The following is a 24,382-nucleotide window of genomic DNA, read 5'->3' on the forward strand; positions in this document are numbered from 1 at the left end:
GGCTTAACCCGTGGGGCTCAGCAAGTCTTTCGTTCTAGAAGATTCTCGCTGATTTAAGCAGACACGTTGCTCCGGTGATGGGCTATGAGAGGGCATTTACTGCTCATCAGTCTCATCATCATCATATTGATTCCTGTTTATTCAATCCATTAATGTTTTTTACGGAATTTTTCCTCCGGAAAGATCTCTTGAGAGAACACAGTTACTAGACGCTCTGAGTACCCAGTCTCAGTCAGTCAATCGTGTTTATTGAGCACTTACTCTATGCAGAGCACAGTACTAAACTCTTGAGAGACTACAATATAACAATATAACAGACACATTTCCTATCCACAACAAGCTTACAGTCTAGAGGGGGAAGCAGACATTAATATAAATAAATTACCCACTGGGTCGAGCTGGATATCTGCTGCAGGCAGAGCACTGAACTAAATACCCACTGTGGGCACAGCACTGTACTGAGCGACCTATCATGTGAAGAGCACAGTAGTGAGCAACAGACACTGTACCTGCTCTCAAAGGAGGTACACTCAATCTAGTGGGGTGGGATAGCAGAAGCCCTTGCCTTTCTCCACTCTTTGTAATCGGTTTATCCTACCCAGGGAAAGGCTCCAGAATGACAGGCTGCCGTTCTGTTTTGGAAGCACTCATTCTCTTCACTTTCTGCCAGAGAACACTTTTAGACCCTCGATGCCCTTTCTAGAATAATAATAATAATAATAATAATAATGGTATTTGTTAAGCGCTTACTAGGTGCCAGGCACCATACTAAGCGCTGGGGTGGATACAAGCAAATTGGGTTGGACACAATCCCTGTTCCGCACGGGGCTCACAGTCTCAATCCCCATTTCTACAGATGAGGCCCGGAGAAGTGAAGTGACTTGTCCAAGGCCACACAGCAGACAACTGGCTGAGCTGGAATTAGAACTCGTGACCTTCTGACCCCCCAGACCTGTGCTCTATCCACAACACTGCACTACTTCTTTGCCAGTGTAGAAGGTGTCAATGCTGTCCACACACAGTAGGCGCTCAATAAGTAGTACGGACCTGTTGAGGATGAATGAGCCGACTGCACGTGGCAAGAGCTCAATAAATACGATTGATTGATTGTCTGAGAGTGGCCTAGAGTAGTGATATCTGCAAGGCTTACGGGCTTGGAAGGCTTCTGCAGGTTGGGGGCTTCCTGTGAGCCACAGTGGAGGGTGAGGAAACTGGGGCCAAAGCAGGGCAGGAAGCCTGCGAATTTTCCTGGAAGCAGAACAAACAAGAGGAATGGTGAGAGAGGGACTGGTTGGATAGTACCAGAGCAGAGGGGGTGGTGGTACAGGGGTGGGGACTGGGTATGATGGTACAAAGACAGGATAGGATGGTACGGGGAATTGGGCAGGAGCCGCCCGGCCAGCTGACTGGCCAGTTTTACCTTTAATCTGAGCCCCACTGGAGGAGATGTGATCGAAGAGTAAGCAGGCTGTCCCTATCACCTCTCTGTGTCCCTGCCTTTCTTGGTGCCTGGAAACACAGTCCCTGAGCCCCTGGGCCCACCCTCCACCACCACCCCAGTTCCAGGGAGCCTCTCCCAGGGTCCTCTCTCCTTACCAGTCCAGGACAGAGAACTTGATCTGATTAATCACAAAGGGCAGCTGCAATGGAAAGGCAAGAGAGCAGGGCTAAGGCTGACGCTCCCAATCCCAGAAGGCCCAATTTCCCCAGTGCCTTGATAACGTGGCCCAACCAGAGGAGACGGAACTGGAGGGTGCCATGGGATTGAATTCTAACATCTCCCTCCTGGCACTCCCACGATCCCAGTCCAGCTCTTCTCTCCTCTCCAGGTCTCCCCACTCTTCTACCAATGACACTTGTTCATCTTTACGTCTTTCCATCCTCTCATCTTTTCTTTGCTCCTCTAACGCCAACCTAGTCACTGTACCTCGATATCGTCTATCTCACCATAGAGCCCTCGCCCACATCCTGCATCTGGCCTGGAGCACCCTTTCTCTTCTTATCTGACAGATGATCACTCTCCCCACCTTCAAAGTCTTATTGAAGGCAGGTCTCCTCCAAGAGAACTTTCCCAATTAAGCTCTCATTTCCTCTTCTCTCACTTCCTTTCTGCATCACCCTTCCACTTATTCACCCCACGCTCAGCCTCACAGCACTTATGTACATATCCAGCACTTATTTATTTACTTTAATGCCTGTCTCCCCCTCTAGACTGTAAAATCCTCATGGGCAGGAAGCGTGTCTACCAACTCTGTTATATTGTACTCTCCCAAATGCTTAGTACAATGCTCTGCACACAGTAAGCACTCAGTAAATACAATTACTTGATTGCCAACTCTATTGTATTGTACTCTCCAAATGCTCAGTGCGGTGCTCTGTACAGAGTAAAAACTCTATAAATACCACTGATTGATGTTTCCCCTCACCCCACACTCCATCTCTGCTCCTGGCTCTGAAGATGGGGATAGTGGCGGCCTGTTATGAAGGGGAAGAGAGTTCCAGGCCCGAGGGAGGATGTGAGTGAGGGGCCGGTGGAGAGACTATTGTGTGCCGGGAATGTGTCTGTTTATTGTTGTGTTGTACTCTCCCAAGAGTCTAGTACAGAGCTCTGCACACAGTAAGCACTCAATAAATACGATTGAATGAATGAATGAATTCGAGGCACATTTGGGTAGGTTGTTGTTGAGAAGCAAAATGCCCAGGCGGGGTTGGCATGAGAGAGGAGGGAGCGAGCTGACAAGAGCCCTTTCATCCCAGAACCCCCAGGGTTTGGTTTTAAGCCAGGGTGGCTGTGAACCACCAGAGAGTCTTTGAGAAGCTGATCAAAGCAGCCCACGGGGAAGGTGATTTGGGGTTTTGAACACCCTGAAAGAGACTGAGCAGAGGTCAGAGGAGAGAAGATTTGAGGCAGTCCCAGAGAGGGAACCGACAAGACAGAGGATTTCGCAGCTGGTGGGGGAAACGGGAAAATGATGAGATTATTATTATTATTATTGATGAGGATGAGACAGGACTTGGTGCTACCCTCTGTAGGTCAAAATGCCATCGTTTGGCCTCTCCAGGCCCTTTAGAGATGGGGCATCTCTTCTCCTCCTCCCCTCCTCCCCTCCTCTCCCCCCATCTCAGGCAGAGCCACTTTGAAGGCCCCGGGGCAGCGGGGAAGTGGGAGGGCTAGTTTCAAGTGACACTCCGACCCTGGGGGAGAAACATTTTACCTGAACAGTGTAGGTCAGGACTTGGTTCCACACCGGAGTCTCTGTTCCAGTTTCGACCCTGGTTTTGAGCTGTGAATGGCCAGTCACAGCATTAGAGCTCCCTGCCTCTTCCTCCCCTTCCTCCTCCCACCCACCAGCCAGTTCCCATCGAGAGGCCGAGGGCGACGGCCGGCCCTTGTCAGGAGACAAGGCCCTCAGCATCTTTATTAGCTAAGAAGCCACCGCTGTCGCCCAAAAAGGTGCAGTGGCAATGGAGCGGGGATAAGCTTCATTTGCTCATCCCCCCGCCCCATCTCCCTCCCTCCCCTTCATCTGTCATCATAAGGCCTTCCCAAGCCTTCAGGAGGGGGAAAGAGCCTTCTGGATATCTTGGTGCTGCCCCTTCCCAAGGGAAATCCCAGATCCAGGTGAGAAGGATGAGGGATTCTAGCAATCCCAGCTCCACGCCAAGTGGCACAACATTCTCCACTTCCTGCAGCTCCAAAAAAAGTTAAGAACCGTAGGCAAAGAGAATCGCTCCCACGCTCCTGGACATTTTGCACTTCCCCCCACTCACTATTTTCCCAGCCACATCCACCTCAACCAAGGGATTCACCAAGCTCCTCTTTCCCTTTGGCTTCTGGGAAGGCCAGAAGGGATGCAGTCCAGGTTTTCTTCCTAGAGAGAAGGAAATTGCCATTAAATCCCATTGTGTCAGGACCAAGTGGAGAAAGGAATTTGAAGGTGTGCCCAGGGAATAATGGGGCACAGCTGGGATCTGGGGAAAGGGCTGGGGACAAATCCTGGTGCCACCTTGAAAAAGTCCCCTTGGATTTCTAGACTCATAGTCAAGACAAGGCAGAGCCCTGCACATGGAAAGGGGCTCTTCTCTGGCAAGGCGCTCTGCCCACTGTCTTCAATACCCAAGGGCAGTGCCAAGTGGGGTGGCTAGAGCACGGCGAGGTTGGGGCAGGGGGTGGCACTGCCTATGCTGCCCTCCGCGGCCTCAACCTTACTGGGCTGCAGATCCTCAGCCCTGTAGATGAAAATCTGCAAGGTGATTAGGTAGTCGGGGAGAGCGGCCGGCTTAAAGAGGCTCTCCTCCAGGTTCTCCCGCTCCAGGAGTTGTGTCTGCTCCACCTGCAGAGGCCAGAGAGAACATGGCGCGGGAGAGAGCAAGAAACCCCTGGGAGGAACGGGCTAGGCCGCGGGAAGTTTGCCCCAGCCTCCCAGGGACTGTCCGCAGGCTCTGGCCCCTGATGGGAAATGGAAGTGGAGAGGTCTGAGTCATTCCCAGAAGGCAGGCTCACCGGGGCTGGGTCTCTGGCTCCAAGGACATAGAGGCTGACCTTCAGGTAGCCCTTCACCCCGGCACTCGGGTTATTGGGCTGGTAGAGGCTCAGCCATTTCCCCAGGAGAGCATGTCCTAAAGGGGAAAAGGAAGGGCATGATCTGGTGACCTTGTCTCTCGGAAGTCGTCTTGCCTCCTGGGTGACATCGGTCTTGGTTCATTTCATTCCGGCAGAAGGGGATGCGGCCTCAGACCCAGTGACCGCTGGCTCTGGCTAGGAGAATTCGGTCCTTCTTCACTGGTGCCGTAGCGTTGCGTCCAACAGAGTTGAATGGGGCAACTGCTTTGAGTGGAAACCTTGGGCAGGGGCAGAACTCAAGCTGGTTCCGCACTTCGACCCAAACCTAACTTAAACCCCCAATCCCAACTTCTAACTCCAGATCCTCATCTCAACCGGGAATCCCAACCCAACCCCACGTCCGCCTGTAATCCCAAACCTCTAACTCCAGCTCCTAAACATCTTAACCAGGAATCCCGACCCAACCTCTACCTGTAATCCCGACCTCCAACTCCAGCTCCTTATAATTTTAACCGGCAAACCCAACCCAATCTCCATCTGCAATCCCAAATGCCAACTCCAGTTCCTTATCATTTCAATAGGCAATTCCAATCTCTAACTCTAGTTCCTTAACATCTCAACCAGGAATCCCAACCCAACCCAATGGGGAAGGAGCATGGCTTGGTGGAGTTGGGTTTGGGAGTCAGGGGGCATGAGTTCTAATCCCAGCTCCACCACTTGTCAGCTTCGTGACCTTGGGCAAAGCCTCTTAACTTCTCTGTGCCTCAGTTACCTCATCTGTAAAATAGGGATTAAAACCGTGAGCCCCACATGGGACAACCTGATTACTTTGTGCCTACCTCAGTGCTTAGAACAGTGCTTGGCACACAGTAAATGCTTAACAAATACCATAAGAATAATAATAATAACCCCACCTTCACCTCCAATCCCAACATGTAACTACAGCTCCCCATCATCTCAACCAGCAATCCTAACCCAAACCCACCTCTCAACCCCTCACTGATCGAAGCCTGAATCCTAACCAAGAAATACAAAGAGTTTAAAACATTTCCATGCATATCTTGGTCATTTCAATCTAGCCAATCGATGAAGAAACGACTAAAATCAGCCCAAGACTAACACTGACCTCACCCACTAACCCAATCTCACATCACTAATCCCAACCCAGTGAGTATTAACTCGCCAATCAGTGGTGTTTATTGACAGTTTAGTGTGTGCAAAACACTGTACTAAGAGCTTGGGAGAGTACAGTACAACCTGGAACATGTTCCCTGCCCACAAGGAGCTTTCAGTCTAAAGGAAGAATTTTTCAGCCTACAGAATAGTGTAAAATCCACAGAGTGCCATCCGGACATTGTTCCGCATCTGCTGCATGCCCAAAAGAAGCAGCATGGCTCAGTGGAAGGAGAACAAGGCCTGAGAGTCAGAGGACCTGGGTTCTAGTCCCAGCTCTGCCACTCGTCTGCTGTGTGACCCTGAGCAAGTCACCTAACTTCTCTGGGCCTTGGTTTCTTCATCTGTAAAATAGGGATTAAATCCTACTCTCCTCTTTAGACTGCAATCTCCTGGTGGGACAGAAACTGTGCCCAACGTGATTATCTTGCATCAACCCCAGAGCTTAGTAGAGTCTTTGGGACACAGTACGTTCTTAACAATTGATGTTAGTATTATAATTATTATATTGTTGTTATTATTATTGTTATGAGTAGGGTGACGTTTCCATCTCTAAGATGGCGGGGTGATATTTGGGCAATGAAATTCCCCGTGCCCATGAATTTGGATGGGTAATAGGCGGCCTCTAGCTCGTTGTTGGGAAGGGACCGTCTCTATATGTTGCCAACTTGTACTTCCCAAGTGCTTAGTACAGTGCTCTGCACACAGTAAGCGCTCAATAAATACGATTGAATGAATGAATGAATGAAGGCAGGCTTAGAAAAAAGTCTTTGTCAAACTGGTTTTCGGCTTGACAACTCCTAACCTAATCCCTTCCCAAACCCCAGTCCCCATTCGGTATGACCAGACTGAGCCCCTTCCTTCCTCTCCCCCTCCTTCCCCTCCCCATCCCCCCGCCTTACCTCCTTCCCCTCCCCACAGCACCTGTATATATGTATATATGTTTGTACATATTTATTACTCTATTTTACTTGTACATATTTATTCTATTTATTTTATTTTGTTAATATGTTTCGTTTTGCTGTCTGCCTCCCCCTTCTAGACTGTAAGGCCGCTGTTGGGTAGGGACCGTCTCTATATGCTGCCAACTTGTACTTCCGAAGCACTTAGTACAGTGCTCTGCACACAGTAAGTGCTCAATAAATACGATTGAATGAATGAATGACCGTAGCCCACCTCGGGTAAAGTCTAGTTCATCATCCCAGGGATAACAGGACCCAGTTCTAGGACACCTGATGCCCCGTCTTTTGAGTCTTGAGCCGTTTCACATTCCTACTGATGAGAGGAGGAAAACCTGGACTACCATTTAATGACTGTGGTATTTATGAAGCGCTTACTATGTGCCAGGCCCTGTACTAAGCGCTGGGGTAGATACAAGATAATCAGGGCGCTGTCCCACACGGGGCTCCTGCCACTCGGGAGGACAACAGACAGGCCCGGGAGAGGTAAACTGTGCCGAAACCGTAGGTCCCCTCGGCCAGGGTCTGGGATGGCAAAGAGGGCAATGAATGTGTCTGTTATATTGTCCTCTCCCGAGCGTTTAGTACAGTGCTCTGCACACAGTAAGCACTCAATAATACCAACGGTTGATTGATTGATTGATTGATTGAGATGGACGATTCTGCCGAAGAGGGGCAGATTGTCTCCTCTCCAGGGCCAGCTTGGTCTGGGTCACTAGGACCTACCTGGGGAGCGATAGACGAATCCAATTTCCACCTGAATAGAGAGAGAGCCAAGAGTCAAGGGCCTGCCCGGGGAATCCAATCAATCAATCAATCAATCAATCGTATTTATTGAGCGCTTACTGTGTGCAGAGCACTGTACTAAGCGCTTGGGAAGTACAAGTTGGCAACATATAGAGACAGTCCCTACCCAACAGCGGGCTCACAGTCTAAAAGGGGGAGACAGAGAACAAAACCAAACATACTAACAAAATAAAATAAATAGAATAGATATGTACAAGTAAGATAAATAGAGTAATAAATATGTACAAACATATATACAGGTGCTGTGGGGAAGGGAAGGAGGTAAGATGGGGGGGATGGAGAGGGGGACGAGGGGGAGAGGAAGGAAGGGGCTCAGTCTGGGAAGGCCTCCTGGAGGAGGTGAGCTCTCAGCAGGGCCTTGAAGGGAGGAAGAGAGCGAGCTTGGCGGAGGGGCAGAGGGAGGGCATTCCAGGCCCGGGGGATGATGTGGGCCGGGGGTCGATGGCGGGACAGGCGAGAACGAGGCACGGTGAGGAGATTAGCGGCAGAGGAGCGGAGGGTGCGGGCCGGGCTGGAGAAGGAGAGAAGGGAGGTGAGGTAGGAGGGGGTGAGGGGATGGATGGACAGCCTTGAAGCCCAGGGTGAGAAGTTTCTGTCTGATGCGCAGATTGATTGGTAGCCACTGGAGATTTTTGAGGAGGGGAGTAACATGCCCAGAGCATTTCTGGACAAAGACAATCCGGGCAGCAGCATGAAGTATGGTGCTAGCATGAATCCAGGCTCCTGGGATCGGGCCAGCCTGCCTGCTCCCCACTGAGTCTCTGGGCCGCGGGAGGGTAGGGGTGGGGTTGGGTCAGAGGAAGAGTACAGTCGTGGCTCAGTGAAAAGAGCCTGGGCTTGGGAGTCCGAGGTCAGGGGTTCTAATCCCGGCTCCGCCACTTGTCAGCTGTGTGACTTTGGGCAAGTCACTTCACTTCTCTGTGCTTCAGTTCCCTCATCTGGAAAATGGGGATGAAGACTGTGAGCCCCACGTGGGACAACCTCATTACCTTGTATATCCCCCAGCGCTTAGAACAGTGCTTGGCACATAGCACTTAACAAATACCATCATTATTATTATTATTATTATTCTCTGTGCCTCAGTTACCTCATCTGTAAAATGGGGATTGAGACTGTGAGTCCCACGTGGGACAACCTCATTACCTTGTATATCCCCCAGTGCTTAGAACAGTGCTTGGCACATAGTAAGCACTTAACAAATACCATTATCATTATTATTATTATTATTATTATTATTATTCTCTGTGCCTTAGTTACCTCATCTGGAAAATGGGGATGAAGACTGTGAGCCCCACCTGGGACAACCTCACTACCTTGTATATCCCCCAGCGCTTAGAACAGTGCTTGGCACATAGTAAGCACTTAACAAATACCATCATCATTATTATTATTATTATTCTCTGTGCCTCAGTTACCTCATCTGTAAAATGGGGATTAAGACTGTGAGCCCCACGTGGGACAACCTCATTACCTTGTATATCCTCCAGCGCTTAGAACAGTGCTTGGCACGTAATAAGCACTTAACAAATACCATCATTATTATTATTATTATTATTCTCTGTGCCTCAGTTACCTCATCTGTAAAATGGGGATTAAGACTGTGAGCCCCACGTGGGACAACCTCATTACCTTGTATATACCCCAGCGCTTAGAACAGTGCTTGGCACATAGTAAGTGCTTAACAAATACCAAAATTATTATTATTATTATTATTACTACAGTCCAGGTGGAGAAACTGAACATGGTAGGGGGAGGCAATAGGACACTGAGCAAGATCCCTCCCCCTTTTCCTCCACCTCCTGCTCCTATTCCTCTTTCTCCTTCTCCTCTACTTTTTCTCATCTTCTTCCTCTTCCTCCTCACAGAAAACTTTTCCAGTACAACCGGGATAACGTGCCAGCATCTGTCTCCAGGGTGGCGACCAGCCTGGGGTCCCCATTCCCTTCAGCCATCCCACCACCTTCCGTCCCACGGGTCGGAGCGCCGCTCACCTGGAACATCCCGAGGACCGAGTCGGAGCGCAGGGCCCGGGAATTCAGCGCCTGTAGGATGGGACAGAAGGGGCTGTGGCTTTCTGAATGGGTAAAACCAGGGGCAGTAGTGAAACCAGTCTTGGGGGGGACAAGGTCGGGCCGGGCGGGATGGGAAAAGGGGAAAGTGGCCTGTCTCCCTGTGTTTATCCAGGCAGTTGTTCCCTCACCCCGAAAAGACCTCTAGACTGAGAGCTCATCTCTAGCCTGTGAGCTCATCTCTAGACCGTGAGCTCACTGTGGGCAGGGAATGTATTTGTTGTTATATTGTACTTTCCCAAGAGCTTAGTACAGTGCTCTGCATGCAGTAAGCGCTCAATAAATACGACTGAATGAATGAAAGAAGAAAGGCCTGAAATAGGATGGGCATGGAGTCCTCCCTTGACACCTGGAGTTCTGACCAACCAAGCTTGGGTTGGACTTTGGGTCCCAAGCTGACCCAACCCCTGTGCCCCTTCTCACCCTATAAATGGAAGAGCTTAGTACGGTGCTCTGCACGCAATAAGCGCTCAATAAATATGACTGAACGAATGAAAGAAGGAAGGCAGGCCTGAAATAGGATGGGCATGGAGTCCTCCCTTGACACCTGGAGTTCTGACCAACTAAGCTTGGGTTGGACTTTGGGTCCCAAGCTGACCCAGCCCCTGTGCCCCTTCTCACCCTATAAATGGAGCACTGGGACTCCTGCATTTCCATAATAATAATAATAATAATGGTATTTGTTAAGCACTTACTATGTGCCGAGCACTGTTCTAAGCGCTGGAGTAGATACAAGGTAATCAGGTTGTCCCACGTGGGGCTCACAGTCTTAATCCCCATTTTACAGATGCGGTAACCGAGGCACAGAGGGGTTAAGTGGCTTGCCCGAGGTCACACAGCAGACAAGTGGCGAAGCTGGGATTAGAACCCACGTCCAAGCTGCACCCCAGCTGCATTTCCATCCCAGTTTTCATCCTGCGTTTTCATCCCTGAAAGCTTCTCACGTTAGATTTTAAGGTCCTGCTAGGCAAGAGAAGCTTTCAGGGAAGAAAATGCAGGATGAAAACTGGGATGGGAACACAGCTGGGATGTAGCTTGGACATGGGTTCTAGTCAATCAACAGTATTTATTGAGTGCCAACTGTGGTCAGTGTGCTGTACTGAACACATGGGAGAGTACAACAGAGAAAGCAGATGAAAAGAAGGAAAGAAGGAGCTTACGATCTAATGGAGGTGACTGGCATAGGACAATTTACAGATAGGAGGAAAGAGTGCTTTAATAGTATAGTATTTATTTATATTAATGTCTGTGCCTGTAGAAGCAGAGTGGCTCAGTGGAAAGAGCCCGGGCTTTGGAGTCAGAGGTCATGGGTTCAAATCCCGGCTCTGCCGATTGTCAGCTGTGTGACTTTGGGAAGTCACTTCACTTCTCCGTGCCTCAGTTACCTCATCTGTAAAATGGGGATTAAGACTGTGAGCCCCCGGTGGGACAACCTGATCACCTTGTAACCTCCCCAGCGCTTAGAACAGTGCTTTGCACATAGTAAGCACTTAATAAATGCCATCATTATTATTATCATTATTATTATTGTGGGCAGGGAAAGTGTCTACCAACTCTGTTGTATTCTCCCACAGAATACAATACTCTGCACACAGGAAGTGCTTAAAAAAGACCACTGATGGATCTGTACAAAAGTGCTGCTGGTGGTTGTGAATGTTTAAAATTACGGCACTTGTTAAGCCCTTACTATGTGCCAAGCAATCAGGTTGGCCACAGTCCCTGTTCCACATGGGGCTCAGTCTAGTAGCTGGGAGTAGGATTTGACCTCCGTTTTACAGATGAGGTAACTGAGATTCAGAGAAGTTAAGTGATTGAACTACGGTCACACAGCAGACACACACATGGCAAAGCCGGGATTAGAGCACAGATCCTCTGATTCCCAGGCCTGTGGTCCTTCTACCAGGCCATGCTGCTTCTCTGAGTGTCAGAGGGGTATGTTGGTGTGAAAGTGCTCAAGCGGTAAGGAGGAAAAGAAAATGAATCGGGGAAACCCTCCTGGAAGTGGTGTGATTTCAGCTGGGCTTTGAAGATGGGGGAGAATGGGGGCCAAACATTTTCTGAGAGAGAGGGAGCGCCCAGAGGGAAGGAGCAAGACTCACGCATGGCGAAAGGTGAATTTAGGAGGAAGGGAAAATCTGAGCTGGGGAGTGCTTTAAAGGGTGTTGTTCTCCACCCATGTCTTTCACTAGCCAATATTTTAGGGGGAAGGGAAGTAGCCACCGTTCAGTATCTTGGACCCCCCCCCCCACAGCCCCCCAAGTCCCCGGGCCTCCCCTCTGCTCCATCAGGAGCTCTGTACTGTGTCTGCTCAGATATGACTATGGTCCCAGAGAGACCAGACTTGAGGAGACAGCACTCCGGGGGGTGTTGGCAAGCTGTGTCTGTCCCGGTGATAGTCCAAGGGCCCTCAGAGGGATTCTAGAGGACCCACAGGGTGGTCATAGCTCCTTATGCCTGGGGTCTGTGGAGCGGGGGGAGGGATGGACCGGATCCCGGAAACGGTGGTTTCTACCAACACCAAAGGGGAACCCTGTGGGGCCTCTAGTTACCTGGACTGTGATGCATTCATCGAAGAGCTTGGAGGGAACCTGGTGAAAATTCTGGAAGAAGATCTGAAGCGGAAAAGAGCCGGGAGGGGAGCTCCCCAACAGACATTACCACCTGGTTGCCCAGGCCGGGAGAACTGGAGCCCAACTGCATCCACCCCTCCGGGCTTCCCGCTGCTTCTGCCAGGATCCCAACTGGGGTCAGTCCTACCCAGGGGAGGGAGGGGCATCCAGGGTGAGTTTCCACCTGGAGAGGAGATTGGGAAACACAGATCCCCCGCTCCCTCCCCACGGCAGGGCCCAGATGCAGGTCTTTGAAAATCCCCGAAGGGGCCGGAGAAGGGCTCTTCCATAGTGTGCAGGCCACGGGGCTGGAACCGACTCCACTACCAGGCCTCCCTTCCCGCTCCCCCGGGACCTCGGCGCCAACCTCATTGAAGTAGGGGTTATGCCCCCTCCGGATCCGCGTCCGGTACTCATGGTGGCCAATCAGCACCTTCACCACCGGCTTGATGTCGTTCCCTTGGAACTGGCGGCCTTCGATTATCCTCACCCGCACCTGAGTAGGGGAGACTCCTCCATGAATGTGTGTCAGGGTGGCATGGGGAAGGGTGTCTTGTGCCCATTTATTCGTTTACTTATTCCTTTTCTGTCAGTTCGGCCAGAACTCCTGCCTTCTATGCTAGAACATGACGGCGGAATTAGGGAATGTTCTTCCAACGCGAGTATCTCTTGCCTCATCACGGCACCGTGTCACAAGAAACAGTTCTGCTCACACACAGCACTGGACAGGATGAGGCCTGCCACATGAGTCTTCCTTAATGTGCCACAAAGGAACAGTGTGTACTGGGGATGAGTTTTCCAGTTAATAATGACAATAATAATTACTGCGGTATTTAAGAGGTGGGGTTAAGAGCCCTTATCCCTCTCTGCAGTCTCTCATTTCCTCCTGCCTTCAAGACATTTCTTCTTGGATGTCCCGCTGAAACCTCAAATTGACCATGTCCAAATCAGAACTCCTTATCTTCCCACCCAAACCCTGTCCATACTCCGATTTTCCCATCACTGTAGACAGCACCTCCATCCTACCTATTTCAAGAGCCTGTAATAGGTGTTATCCCTTGGGGTTATCGTAGACTCCCCTGTCAATTCAACCTTCACAACATCCCTGAAATCTGCCCTTCTCTCCAAACTGCTACCATGTTAATTTAATCCAAGCAATTATCCTATCCTGCCTTGATCACTGCAACCAGCGTCCTTGCTGACCTCCCTGCCTCCTGTTTCTCCCCACTCCAGTCCATACTTCATTCTGGCACCGGGATCATTTTTCTACAAATGTCCATGGTTTTCCACTCCTCAAGAACCTCCAGTGGTTGCCCACCCCCTCTGCGTCAAACCGAAACTCCTTACCATTGGCACTCAATCACCTTGCCCCCCTTCTACCTTACCTCACAGCTTTTCTACTACAAACAGCCTGCACACTGTGCTCTTCTAATGCCAACCTACTCACTGTACTTCAGTCTCATCTATCTCACCACCAACCCCTCGCTCCCATCCTACCTCTGCCCCTAACTCTTCATTTCGGACAGACATTTAACCTCTCCACCTTCAAAGCCTTATTGAAGGCACATCTGCAAGAAACCTTCCCTAAATGATCTCTCATTTCCTCTTCTTCCACTCTCCTCTGCATCACCCTTGCACTTGGATTTACTTCCCTCCCTAAACCCCACAGCACTTATGTACATGTCCCTTAATTTATTTATTCATATTAATGTCTGTCTTTCCCTCTAGGCTGTAAGCTCACTGTGAGGCAGGGAACCTGCCTACCTACTCTACTCTACTGTTCATTCATTCATTCGTATTTATTGAGCACTTACTGTATGCAGAGCACCATACTAAGCACTTGGGAAGTATAAGTCGGCAACATATAGAGACGGTCCCTATTCATTCAATCGTATTTATTGAGCGTTTACTGTGTGCAGAGCACCGTACTAAGCGCTTGGGAAGTACAAGTCAGCAACATATAGAGACGGTCCCTACCCAAGGGGGAGACAGACAACAAAACAAAACATGTGGACAGGTGTCACGTCGTCATTATGCTCTGCACATGGTAAGTGCTCAATAAATAGGACTGACTGATTAATGGAACTGAGGCACGGAGAAGCTAAGTGACTTGCCCAAGGTCACACAGCAGACAAGTGGCAGAGTTGGGATTAGAACTCAGGTCCATGCTTTTTCCACTAGGCTACACTGCTCCCAGTTGCCAGTTTGGCCTATGCTTTTCCTCCTGCTTCTATTTTATGTCTATAGTTTGAATTTTTCCGTATCCCCCATTAGATTATAAAATCCCTGAAGGCAAGGACTGTGTCAGCTGCATTGACTGCACAAATAAGAGGGCCCAGGGGACACAGTCAGTCCCCAGTTTTTTTGGATGACTGGATGGCTGCTCTGCTGGGATTTGGGTCACCATCTCTAAGAAGCTGGGAAGTGTTTTCTCTATGGAGGCCCAGCACAGGTCCTGTCCCAGTCACACCTTCCCCACTTCAATCTATACTTCACTCTGCTGCCCGGATTATTCTCTCCCCATTTGACAAATATCATCATCATCATTATTATTATAAGCCTGGGCAAGGAAGCCTAGAAGGACAAAGAAGCAGGAGTGGAAGAAGAGGAGGAGAAGAATGAGAAGGAAGAGAAGGAAAAGGAGGAAGAGGAAAAGGCAGAGGAGGAGGAGGAAGAGAAGGAAGAGCAGGAAAGAAGGGGAAAAGGAGGAGGAAGCAAGATTGGATCACTGCAGTCAGGACTGGGGTCCGCTCACCTGGAAATCCTGCGGCTTGGGTGCTTGCGTCTTCTTTACAGCAGTGCCGGCCACCTCAGATTTCCTTCTGGGAATATCTGCAGTGTTCTTAATGATGCTGACGACTTCGGGTCCTGAGAAACACAGGTCAGGGGGCTTGGGTAGGAGGATGAAGGAGCCAACAGGGTCTCGTGGGTAGGTAGGACTCTGCCAGCAGGCATTTGCTCCTTAGGGAAACTGCCGTACTTCTTCTTTTCCAGGGAGTGTCCTTTCCCAGCATGTACTCTAGGGCTGCCCCAAGTCTTGACCTCAGGGAAGTCATTCAGATGCCACTAATCCCCAGAGGCTGCGTGTCCATGCCTCCTCCCATCATTTGGGATTTGGGACCTCACAGGAATCCTTCCCCACCTTTGTACCGGGGCCTGTGTGAGAGGGGCCTACGGGAGAGGGAACTTTTGGGAGAGGGGCCTGCTTGGAGAGGGACTTGGTTCAGAGAGTGCACCTTGCTGGGAGAGAGGTCTACTGGGAGAGGGGCCTGCTAGGAGAAAGGCCTACTGAGAGGGGCTTGCTGGAAAAGGGGCCTGCTAGAAGAGGGGACTACTTGGACAGATATTTGCTGGTCAAAGTGCCTGTTGGGAGAGGGGCCAGCTGGGAGAAGGGCCCGTGGTAGAGAGGTCAACTGGGGGAGGGGGCTTGCTGGGAGGGTGGCCAGCTGAGAGATGGGCCTCCTGGGACACAGACCTGCTTGGAAGGAGGTCTCTTAGTTGAGGGACCTGCTGGGAAGGAAGACTCCTGAGAGAGGGACCTGTTGGGAGAGTGGCATGCTGGAAATGGTGTCTGCTGGTAGCCAGATCTACTGGGAGAGGGACCTGCTCGGAGAGAGATTTACTATGCGAGAGATCTGCTGGGGAAGAGATTTACTAGGAGAGGGACCTGCTGGGGGAGAGGTCTACTAGGAGAGGGGCCTGCTGGCAATGTGGTCTACGGGGAGAGGGACTTGGTGCAAGAAGATCTGCTGAGAGACGGGTCTGCGGGGAGAGAGGTCTCCTGGATGAGGGGCCAGCTGAGGGAGGCTCTTGGTGAAAGAGGTACCTGCTGAGAAGGGGCCTGCTGGGAAAGAGGTCTACTAGGATAGGGGCTTTCTTGGAGAGGGACCTGCTGGGAGAGTGATGTGTTCCTAGAGAAGTATACTTTGAGAGGGGCCTGCTGGGAGTGAAACCTTCTGGAAGAGAGGCCTTCCGGGAGAGGGGCTCCTGCAGGGAGTGATGTCTACTGGTAGAAGGAGTCTACTACAGACAAAAAGGGGCTTCACAGAAGAGGGATTTGCCAAAGGGCCTGCTGGGAGAGATGTCTACTAGGAGGGGGTCCTGCTGAGAAAGAGGTCTAAAGGGAAAGGGCCTGCTGGGAGAGTGATCTACTGGAAGACTGTGAAGACTGGAAGGCTTTTAGACTGTGAGCCCACTGTTGGGTAGGGACTGTCTCTATATGTTGCCAATTTGAACTTCCCAAACGCTTAGTACAGTGCTCTGCACATAGTAAGTGCTCAATAAATACGATTGATGATGATGCTGATGGAAGAGAGACTTGCTGGGAGACAGTCCTGCTGGCAGAGGGTTCTACTTACTAGGTGTGAGGCTTGCTAGGAGAGGGACCTGCCGAAAGAAGGGCCAGCTACAGAGGTCTAAAGAAAGAGGGCCCTGCCGGGAGGGGGTCCTCCTGGAAGAGAGGAATACCGGGAGGGTGGGGCCTGCTGGGAGAGACCTTCTGAGAAAAGCTCCGGCTGGGGGAGGAGCCTGCTAGGAGAGAGGTCTATTGGGAGAGGAATCTGCTGGGAAAAGGCCTTTCTGGGAGAGAGGTCTTGGGAGAGAGGGCTTCTGAGAGACAGTCTCCCCCTTTTAGACTGTGAGCCCACTGTTGGGTAGGGACTGTCTCTATATGTTGCCAACTTGTTTGGTTTTGTTCTCTGTTTCCCCCTTCTAGACTGTGAGCCCACTGTTGGGTAGGGACTGTCTCTATATGTTGCCAACTTGTACTTCCCAAGCACTTAGTACAGTGCTCTGCACACAGTAAGCGCTCAATAAATACGACTGATTGATTGATCAATTGATTGTGGGAGAGACGCCTGTTGGGAGAGGTGTCGACTGGGAGAGGGGCCTACTGGGAGAAAGCTCTGCTTAGAGAGGGACTTTCTGGGGGAGAGAAGCCTCCTGCTAGGACCCGCTGGGAGGTGGGCCTGCTGGGAATGAGGTCTACTTGGAGAAGAGCCTGCAGGGAGAGGGGCTTGGTGGAGGGGGGATCTGGTGAGAGAGAGGCCTGCGGGGAGAAGGACATACTGGGGTTCGTGGGCAGGGATAGTCTTCCCCTACCGACTGTGCCAGTTCCTGAAGGAAAGGAGGGTGACAGAGCACGCTCGGGGGCATGGTTCTGCACACAGTTTCCCACAGTCGATCGCTTATATCGCCCGGGGTGCCGCAGAAATCGCCCCCGCCACCTCAGGGCATCCTACTGCTGCCCCACCTCCCCAGCAGCTGGCTCGCTGTTTGGATGTAGGTCAGGCCCACCCACCCGGAGCACTGAGTCTGGTAAGCCGGCTCAGGGCTCGGCAGGCTTTCTCACAGAAGGACGGTGCCTAGGGGTCCGATATGAAGCCACTTACCTGCCCATCGCGGGGCCGGGCTTGGCAGACAGGTGACCCGCAAGGTAATGGTGCACTGGAAAGCAAACGGTCAGCTTGTGGCAGGGGGAAGGTTGTAGAAGCACCCGGGGCCCGACCTAAGCTGACCTAAACCCCCATTTCTTCTGCCCACACGGCGCTCACTTTTACTCCGTTCCAGAGCGGACTCAGTTGGCATTTAAACCACATCACGCAGGGGGAAGGGAGGGGAAAGCCAAGAGAGTTTGGGGAGAAGGAAAGCAGCTTTGAGAAAGTTCTGCGTCTGCTAACTCTGTTGTACTGTGCTCTCCCAAGTGCGCAGTACAGCGCTCTGCACATAGTAACTGCTCAGTGTACTACCAGTGATTGAGTGGTGGATACTACCATTGATCGATTGATTGATTCTGGCGGGAAAGAAGGAAGCTGGTTGGAGGGTGAATCTTAGGCGAAAAATCGGAGCGCTAGCATGGGCCCTGACAAACAGGAAACGTGCAAGATTTATGATGAGCAATCAGGTCATCATCATCATCATCATCAATCGTATTTATTGAGCGCTTACTGTGTGCAGAGCACTGTACTAAGCGCTTGGGAAGTACAAGTTGGCAACATATAGAGACAGTCCCTACCCAACAGTGGGCTCACAGTCTAAAAGGGGGTCGGTCTTCCTCATCCAGGAAGTATGGACTTGGGAGTCAGAAGGACCTGGGTTCTAATCCTGGCCCCGCCACTCGCCTGCTGTGTGACCTTGGGCAAGTCACTTCTCTGTGCTTCAGTTACCTCATCTGTAAAGTGGGCAGTAAGGCCGTGAGTCCCATGTAGGACAGGGACTGCGTCCAACCTGATTAGCTTGTATCTACCCCAGGGCTTTAGAACAGTGCTTGACACATCGTGAGCGCTTAACAATTATTATTATTATTACGAGCGAAAACAAAAAAAACCCAAATTCACCTGGGTGGGCTGCAGGCTACGGTCAAGCAGGGGCAGCTCTGTCAGAACCAGGTTGCTGCTGGGGTCGGCGGCCAGGGTTCCCAGGAGGACGGTAGCCAGGCCGACAAGCCTGGGATGGGTGGGGTGGGGTACGGCAGGGTGGATCGGTTAATTCCTGCTGCCCTGGCGGGGCTTGCAGCATTCCAAGGCCGAGGTCCCGTAGGGAAAGCCCAGCGGAGAGCAAGCCTACCCTCCCAGGGAGGGCGGTGGCGCACGGAAGGCATCCCGATGGGTATCCCAGGGAATGCGCTGGGGTGGAGGCTCTCCTGTTCCCACCTGTCGTCGATCCCGGGAGTCAGGTCTCGGAGGAGGACTTCCAGGAAGGAGTCGTCGTCCAGGGGCTGTGGCCCCAGTGACCAGATCAGTGTCTGGGAAAGGCCGGGAGAGAAGTCAGTCAGGTCCCTTCCTCTCCGGGAAATGTGGACGGCGGGCGAGGGGGCGTGGGAGGACCGAACCGGTTCATCGTACGCTTGGGCACGGCCTAGTGGATAGAGCCCGGGCCTGGGATTCAGAAGGACCTGGGTTCTAAACCCGACTCTGCTACTTATCTGCTGTGTGACCTTGGGTAAGTCACTTTGCTTCTCTGTGCCTCAGTTACCTCATCTGTAAAATGGGGATTAAGACTGGGAGCCCCCTGATTACCAACCTGATTACCTTGATTCTACCCCAGGGCTGAGAACAGTGCTTGGCTCAGAGGAAGTACTTACCGAATACCACCATTATTATTGGGCAAGCTCTCCCATGCCGCATTTCCAGTTGGACTAGAAGGCTCTAGGGAGGACTGGAGGGGTTGGGAAATGCAGACGGGGCCACCCGCTCCTCACGCAGCCTTCAGGTACTCATTCGGTGAGGAAGCCCCCATCTAAGGGTCTCCACACCCACTCTGTCACGGGATAACGAGGACGACGTAGAGCAGAGCCCACCCTCGTCCCATTCAATCGAACAGCTCAGCCCGGTGGAAAGAGCACGGGCCTGGAGTCGGAAGACTCGAGTTCTAATCCCAGCTTTGCCAATGGCTTGCTGTGTGATCTTGCCCTGTGCCTCAGTTACCTCAACTGTAAGATGGGGATTAAATCTTCCTTCCTACTTAGATCATGAGCCCTGTGAGGGACAGGGACTGCGTCCAACCTGATAAAACTGTATCCACCCTAGTTCTTAGTACAGTGCTTGACACATACTGTTAAAAAAAAATCAATCAATGGTGTTTATTCAGCGCATCTCCAGCCCCTGCTGCTCCAGACCCACTCGCCACCGAAAGATTCAGGCTGAGCTTTCCTCCGGCTAGTGTTTGACCCCCCGAGTGGCCACACCTCATTCCAGAAGGGGTTATGATCCTCTTCCACCACCTGCGTCCTCTTCTTGACATCTGGAGAGATAGAGACAGGGAGAGGCTGCGGCTGGGAGGACTCCCAAGAGGACCTGTAACTTGCAAAGTCTCAGTCGCGGAGGGAATGGAGAGTAGGGCCGGAGGGATATAATCCTTTCCTTTCCTTTGGGTGCCTGGGGGGCCATTTCATAATGGACAAGTGATCCCAGGAAGTCTTTGCGGTATGTGGCAGGAAAAGGCCAGGGGACACGTCAAACAGACTAGGCGGTTCGGCGAAGGGGTCCAAGATTCCCGCGGAGAATGAGCCAAGAACCTAGTGACTGTGGCTTTCAAGGTGCCAATCACACCTTCTCGTGCCAGTCAGTCATGCGCCAGCGGAGTACAAAGTGCAATCAAGGAGCAGCAGTTCAGGAGGTGTTAATTAGAGCAGCAGCATGGCGTAGTGGAAAGAGCACGGCCTGGGAGCAGAAGCCCCGGGTTCTAATCCCGCTCTGCCACTCATCTGTGTGTGACCTGAGACAAGTCACTTCTCTGTGCCTCAGTTTCCTCCTACTTAGACTGTGAGCCCCATGCGGGACAGGGACTGTGTCCAACCTGATTATCTCGTACCTATGTGCTTGGCACACAGTAAGCACTTAATAAATACCACAATTATTATTATGATTATTATCCAAACTAGTCGAGACCCAGGGCCTTTCATCTAGCTGAAAGGTTGGACACCCAAGGGTCAGTTGAGAGGGTGGGCAAGGATTTCACACCTCTGCCACCAACTAGCCAAATTCTGGTTCTGCTTGTGCCTAGTCACATGGTTCACGTGGCAAGAGGGGCCCAGGAGATCCCGGCCGCCCCCGTCCATGCCAATCGTCCTGCCAGAAATCTGGGAGATTTTTGGTCTCCCCTCTTCGTCTGAGTGTCCTCAATCCCGGGGGCAGGTCCCTACTTGAGTTTCGTCTGCCAGAGCTCGCGTTCACGGACATCCATGTTTAGGTGAGGCCTTTGTTGGCCCACAGGGGAAGCGGCGTGGCCTAGCGGAAAGAGCACAGGCCTGGGAGTTGGAGGATCTGGGTTCTAATCCCGGCTCCACCACTTATCTGCCGTGTGACCTTGGGCAAATCACTTCACTTCTCTGTGCCTCGGTTCCCTCATCAGCAAAATGGGAATTTAATATCTGTTCTCCTTCATACTTAGACAATGAGCCCCATGTGGGACAGGGACTGTGTTCAATCTGATTATCTTGTATCTACCCCAGCACTTAGTACAGTGCTTGACATATACTAAGCACTTACCAAATACCACAACTATATAATAATAAGTGGAATAACAATAACTGTGGTATTTGTTAAGCGCTTACTACGTGCCAACCACTGTTCTAAGCACTGGGGTAGATACAAGGTAATCAGATTGAACACAGTCCCTGTCACCCATGGGGCTCCCAGTCTTAATCCCCATTTTACAGATGAGGTAACTGAGGCACAGAGTTGCCAAGGTCACCCAACAGACACGTGGCAGAGTCGGGATTAGAGCCCACGTCCTCTGACTCCAAAGCCCGTGCTCTTTCCACTAGACCATCCAGCTTATATGATTGTTATCCCGGCTCTTACCCCTAAAGTACGCAGTCACACAGGCGCTGGGTGGGGGGCTCCGGGCTGGGCAGATCTTGGCTGAATCTACAACCAGATGCAGCATCTTTCTCTCAGAGGGTCGCCAGATGTGTGCCTCTCCTGAATTTCGACCTCAAGCTTCAGTCCCCAGAAGCTGGTCTCCATCCAAAGCCCTGAAGATGGGGAACTGGGATTCCACCGTGGAGCCCGGTTGCTGAGCAACAGAAGTGATGTCATAAAGGGAGTGATTGAGTGCGACCAGCAAGTCCCCAGGAAGTGGTCATAAGGTAGAGAAGAAAAAGACAGCCTGAGGCGACTGTACAATTCACCCAAACCCAAATCCCAAAAGATAAGGAAAGTAATCATCCCGTGATCAACTCTGACCAGAACGATAATTCACAAAACCGGTCCTCATCCCATCCCTTGACCCCGTGTCGTGGTCACACCCTGGTCAAGCTAACAAGCTTAGCTCCCTAGCACCCGAGAGGCTGGAGGCGAGCGATAAAACGCATGAATACCTCCCACACATCCCCGCACTATGTGCAGTGCTCTGCACACAGTAAGCGTTCAATAAATACGATTGATGATGATCCAGAGGGTCTGGGTGAGCAATGAGGCCGAACAGGTAGACTCGGAATGAGAAAATTGCGATGGCTCTGGTCACGTGATCCTTTTTCACCCTAAATACGGCCAACGGAAGGGAAGAGGATTGGGAAGTAGCAAGGTATAGCTGGAGAGGGAGGATCCTCTGGTAATAGGTTGGAACGCTGTCACACCAATGTGGCGACGTGCCTCTACTCAGAGGCAGGGACGCCCACTCTGTCAGACCCCGAGAGGTGCTGAGTGAATGATCGAACCTCCTCATTGGAGTTAGGAGAAGTGAGTATTCCCCCTTGGGAAATCGAGGTGTGGGTGATTGTAAAAGGTAGCCCGCTTGGGGTGATTTAGAAAGATAGTTCAAGGAGACAGCTGGTGTCTTCTTCCCAGTTTTGCCAGCTGCTAAAAGTACCGTCCATCCCTAAATCCTGCTAGTTTCTCCGCCACATCTCTCGGATCCTCCCCAATCCAGACAGCCCCCCATCTCTCCATTGTCCATCTCACCACCCAGACAGCCACCACACCTCTCCAGTCCAGGCGCTTAGCTTGTTCTTCATTCGATCATATTTACTGAGCACTTTCTGTTTGCAGAGCACCGTACCAAGTGCTTGGAAAGTCCAATTCAGCAATAGAGGGAGACAATCCCTACCCAACAATGGGCTCACAGTCTAGACTGGGGGGAGACAGACATCAAAACAAGTAAACAGGCATCAACAGCATCAATATAAATAGAATTATAGATATGTACACGTCACACAGCGGAGTGTGAGGGCTGGGATGTCGAAGATGAGAAAGGAGGTGAGGTAGGAGGGGGCAAGGTGTTGGAGAGTGTTGAAGCCAATACCACTGATTGACTGATTGATTTCGGCTTCCATTTTCCATCAGGATGATCGTCGTCAATAATGTGGCCCATTCCTTTGGTGGCTTACTCCACCTGCTTGAGAGGTAGAGAAGAAAAGAGCTTTGTCCAGAGGTTCTCAGAAGCAGCTCACCTGGAAGGAGCAGAGCCGGGAACGGGTAAAAGTCATTTTGTTTCCTGAAAGATGGATGAAGATGCCAGGAATCCACTGCTTCTCCAAGGGCCCAGCAAAGGAATGCACTCTAGGTCCCTCCGGGGCCAGGCTAGGAGCAGCCTGGGGGCTGGGAGCGAGGTAATAATAATAATAATGATGGCATTTCTGTGCAAAGCACTGTTCTAAGCACTGGGGAGGTTACAAGGTGGTCAGGTTGTCCCACCGGGGGCTCACAGTCTTCATCCCCATTTGACAGATGAGGGAACTGAGGCCCAGAGAAGTTAAGGAGCCCGCTGTTGGGTAGGGGCTGTCTCTATGTGTTGCCGACTTGTACTTCCCAAGCGCTTAGTACAGTGCTCTGCACACAGTAAGCGCTCAGTAAATACGATTGATTGATTGACTGATGAAGCGACTTGCCCAAAGTCACACAGCTGACAATTGGCGGAGCCAGGATTAGAACCCATGACCTCTGACTCCCAAGCCCGGGCTCTTTCCACCGAGCGGGGAGGCTGGAAGACACCCATAGCACTCCCCATGGCCCCCTTTCTCTGCTTCACTCAGAGCCCAGAGAGTCTCTCACCCACACGATTCATTTCCCCCTCCGGCCTGTAAGCTCCCTGTGGGCAAGGAATGTATCTGTCTGTTATAATAATAATAATGATAATGATGGCATTTATTAAGTGCTTACTATGTGCAAAGCACTGTCCTAAGCGCTGGGGAGGTTACAAGGTGAGCAGGTTGTCCCACGGGGGGCTCACAGTCTTCATCCCCATTTTCCAGATGAGGTCACTGAGGCCCAGAGAAGTTAAGTGACTTGCCCAAAGTCACACAGCTGACAATTGGCGGGGCTGGGATTTGAACCCATGACCCGTGGACTAAGCGCTTGGGAGGTACAAATCGGCAACGTATCGGTCTGCTGTGCCACACTGCTCAGTAAGTACTGAATAAATACAATTGTTACATTGTACTCTCCCAAGTGCTTAGTACAGTGCTCTTCCCACAGTAATAATTATGCTATTTGTTAAGTGCTTACTATGTGCCAGGCACTGTACTAAACGTTGGGGTGCCTACAAGCAAATCAGGTTGGACACGGTCCCTGTACCACGTGGGGGTCACAGTCTCAATCCCCATTTTACAGATGAGGTAACTGAGGCCCAGAAAAGTGAAATGACTCGCCCAAGGTCACACAGCAGACACGTGGCAGAGCTGGGGTTAAAACCCATGACCTTCTGGCTCCCAGGCTTGGTCTCATTCATTCAATCTTGTTTATTGAGCGCTTACTGTGTGCA

General features: G+C 51.3%; 1 protein-coding gene across 1 annotated transcript in view; it reads right to left on the bottom strand.

Annotated features, from left to right (window-relative positions):
- FER1L5 (fer-1 like family member 5) overlaps positions 1-21,606 on the bottom strand; it is a 44,975-nt gene extending 23,369 nt beyond the window's left edge. Inside the window, exons 1-17 of the mRNA XM_038759873.1 lie at positions 21,484-21,606; positions 19,866-19,921; positions 18,832-18,923; positions 18,517-18,625; positions 17,572-17,626; positions 14,937-15,049; positions 12,549-12,677; positions 12,122-12,184; positions 9,495-9,545; positions 7,423-7,453; positions 4,505-4,620; positions 4,211-4,334; positions 3,772-3,872; positions 3,216-3,284; positions 1,597-1,640; positions 1,421-1,509; positions 1,151-1,248 (exon numbers count right to left, since the gene is read on the bottom strand). Of these exons, the coding sequence (XP_038615801.1) occupies positions 1,151-1,248; positions 1,421-1,509; positions 1,597-1,640; positions 3,216-3,284; positions 3,772-3,872; positions 4,211-4,334; positions 4,505-4,620; positions 7,423-7,453; positions 9,495-9,545; positions 12,122-12,184; positions 12,549-12,677; positions 14,937-15,049; positions 17,572-17,626; positions 18,517-18,625; positions 18,832-18,923; positions 19,866-19,921; positions 21,484-21,568 (1,425 nt within the window). The 5' untranslated portion in view covers positions 21,569-21,606. The remainder of the gene's footprint in view (positions 1-1,150; positions 1,249-1,420; positions 1,510-1,596; positions 1,641-3,215; positions 3,285-3,771; positions 3,873-4,210; positions 4,335-4,504; positions 4,621-7,422; positions 7,454-9,494; positions 9,546-12,121; positions 12,185-12,548; positions 12,678-14,936; positions 15,050-17,571; positions 17,627-18,516; positions 18,626-18,831; positions 18,924-19,865; positions 19,922-21,483) is intronic.
- Between the last annotated feature and the right edge of the window lie 2,776 nt (positions 21,607-24,382).

Source organism: Tachyglossus aculeatus, chromosome 17 (assembly GCF_015852505.1).
Source record: "Tachyglossus aculeatus isolate mTacAcu1 chromosome 17, mTacAcu1.pri, whole genome shotgun sequence".
NCBI classification, from domain to species: domain Eukaryota; kingdom Metazoa; phylum Chordata; class Mammalia; order Monotremata; family Tachyglossidae; genus Tachyglossus; species Tachyglossus aculeatus.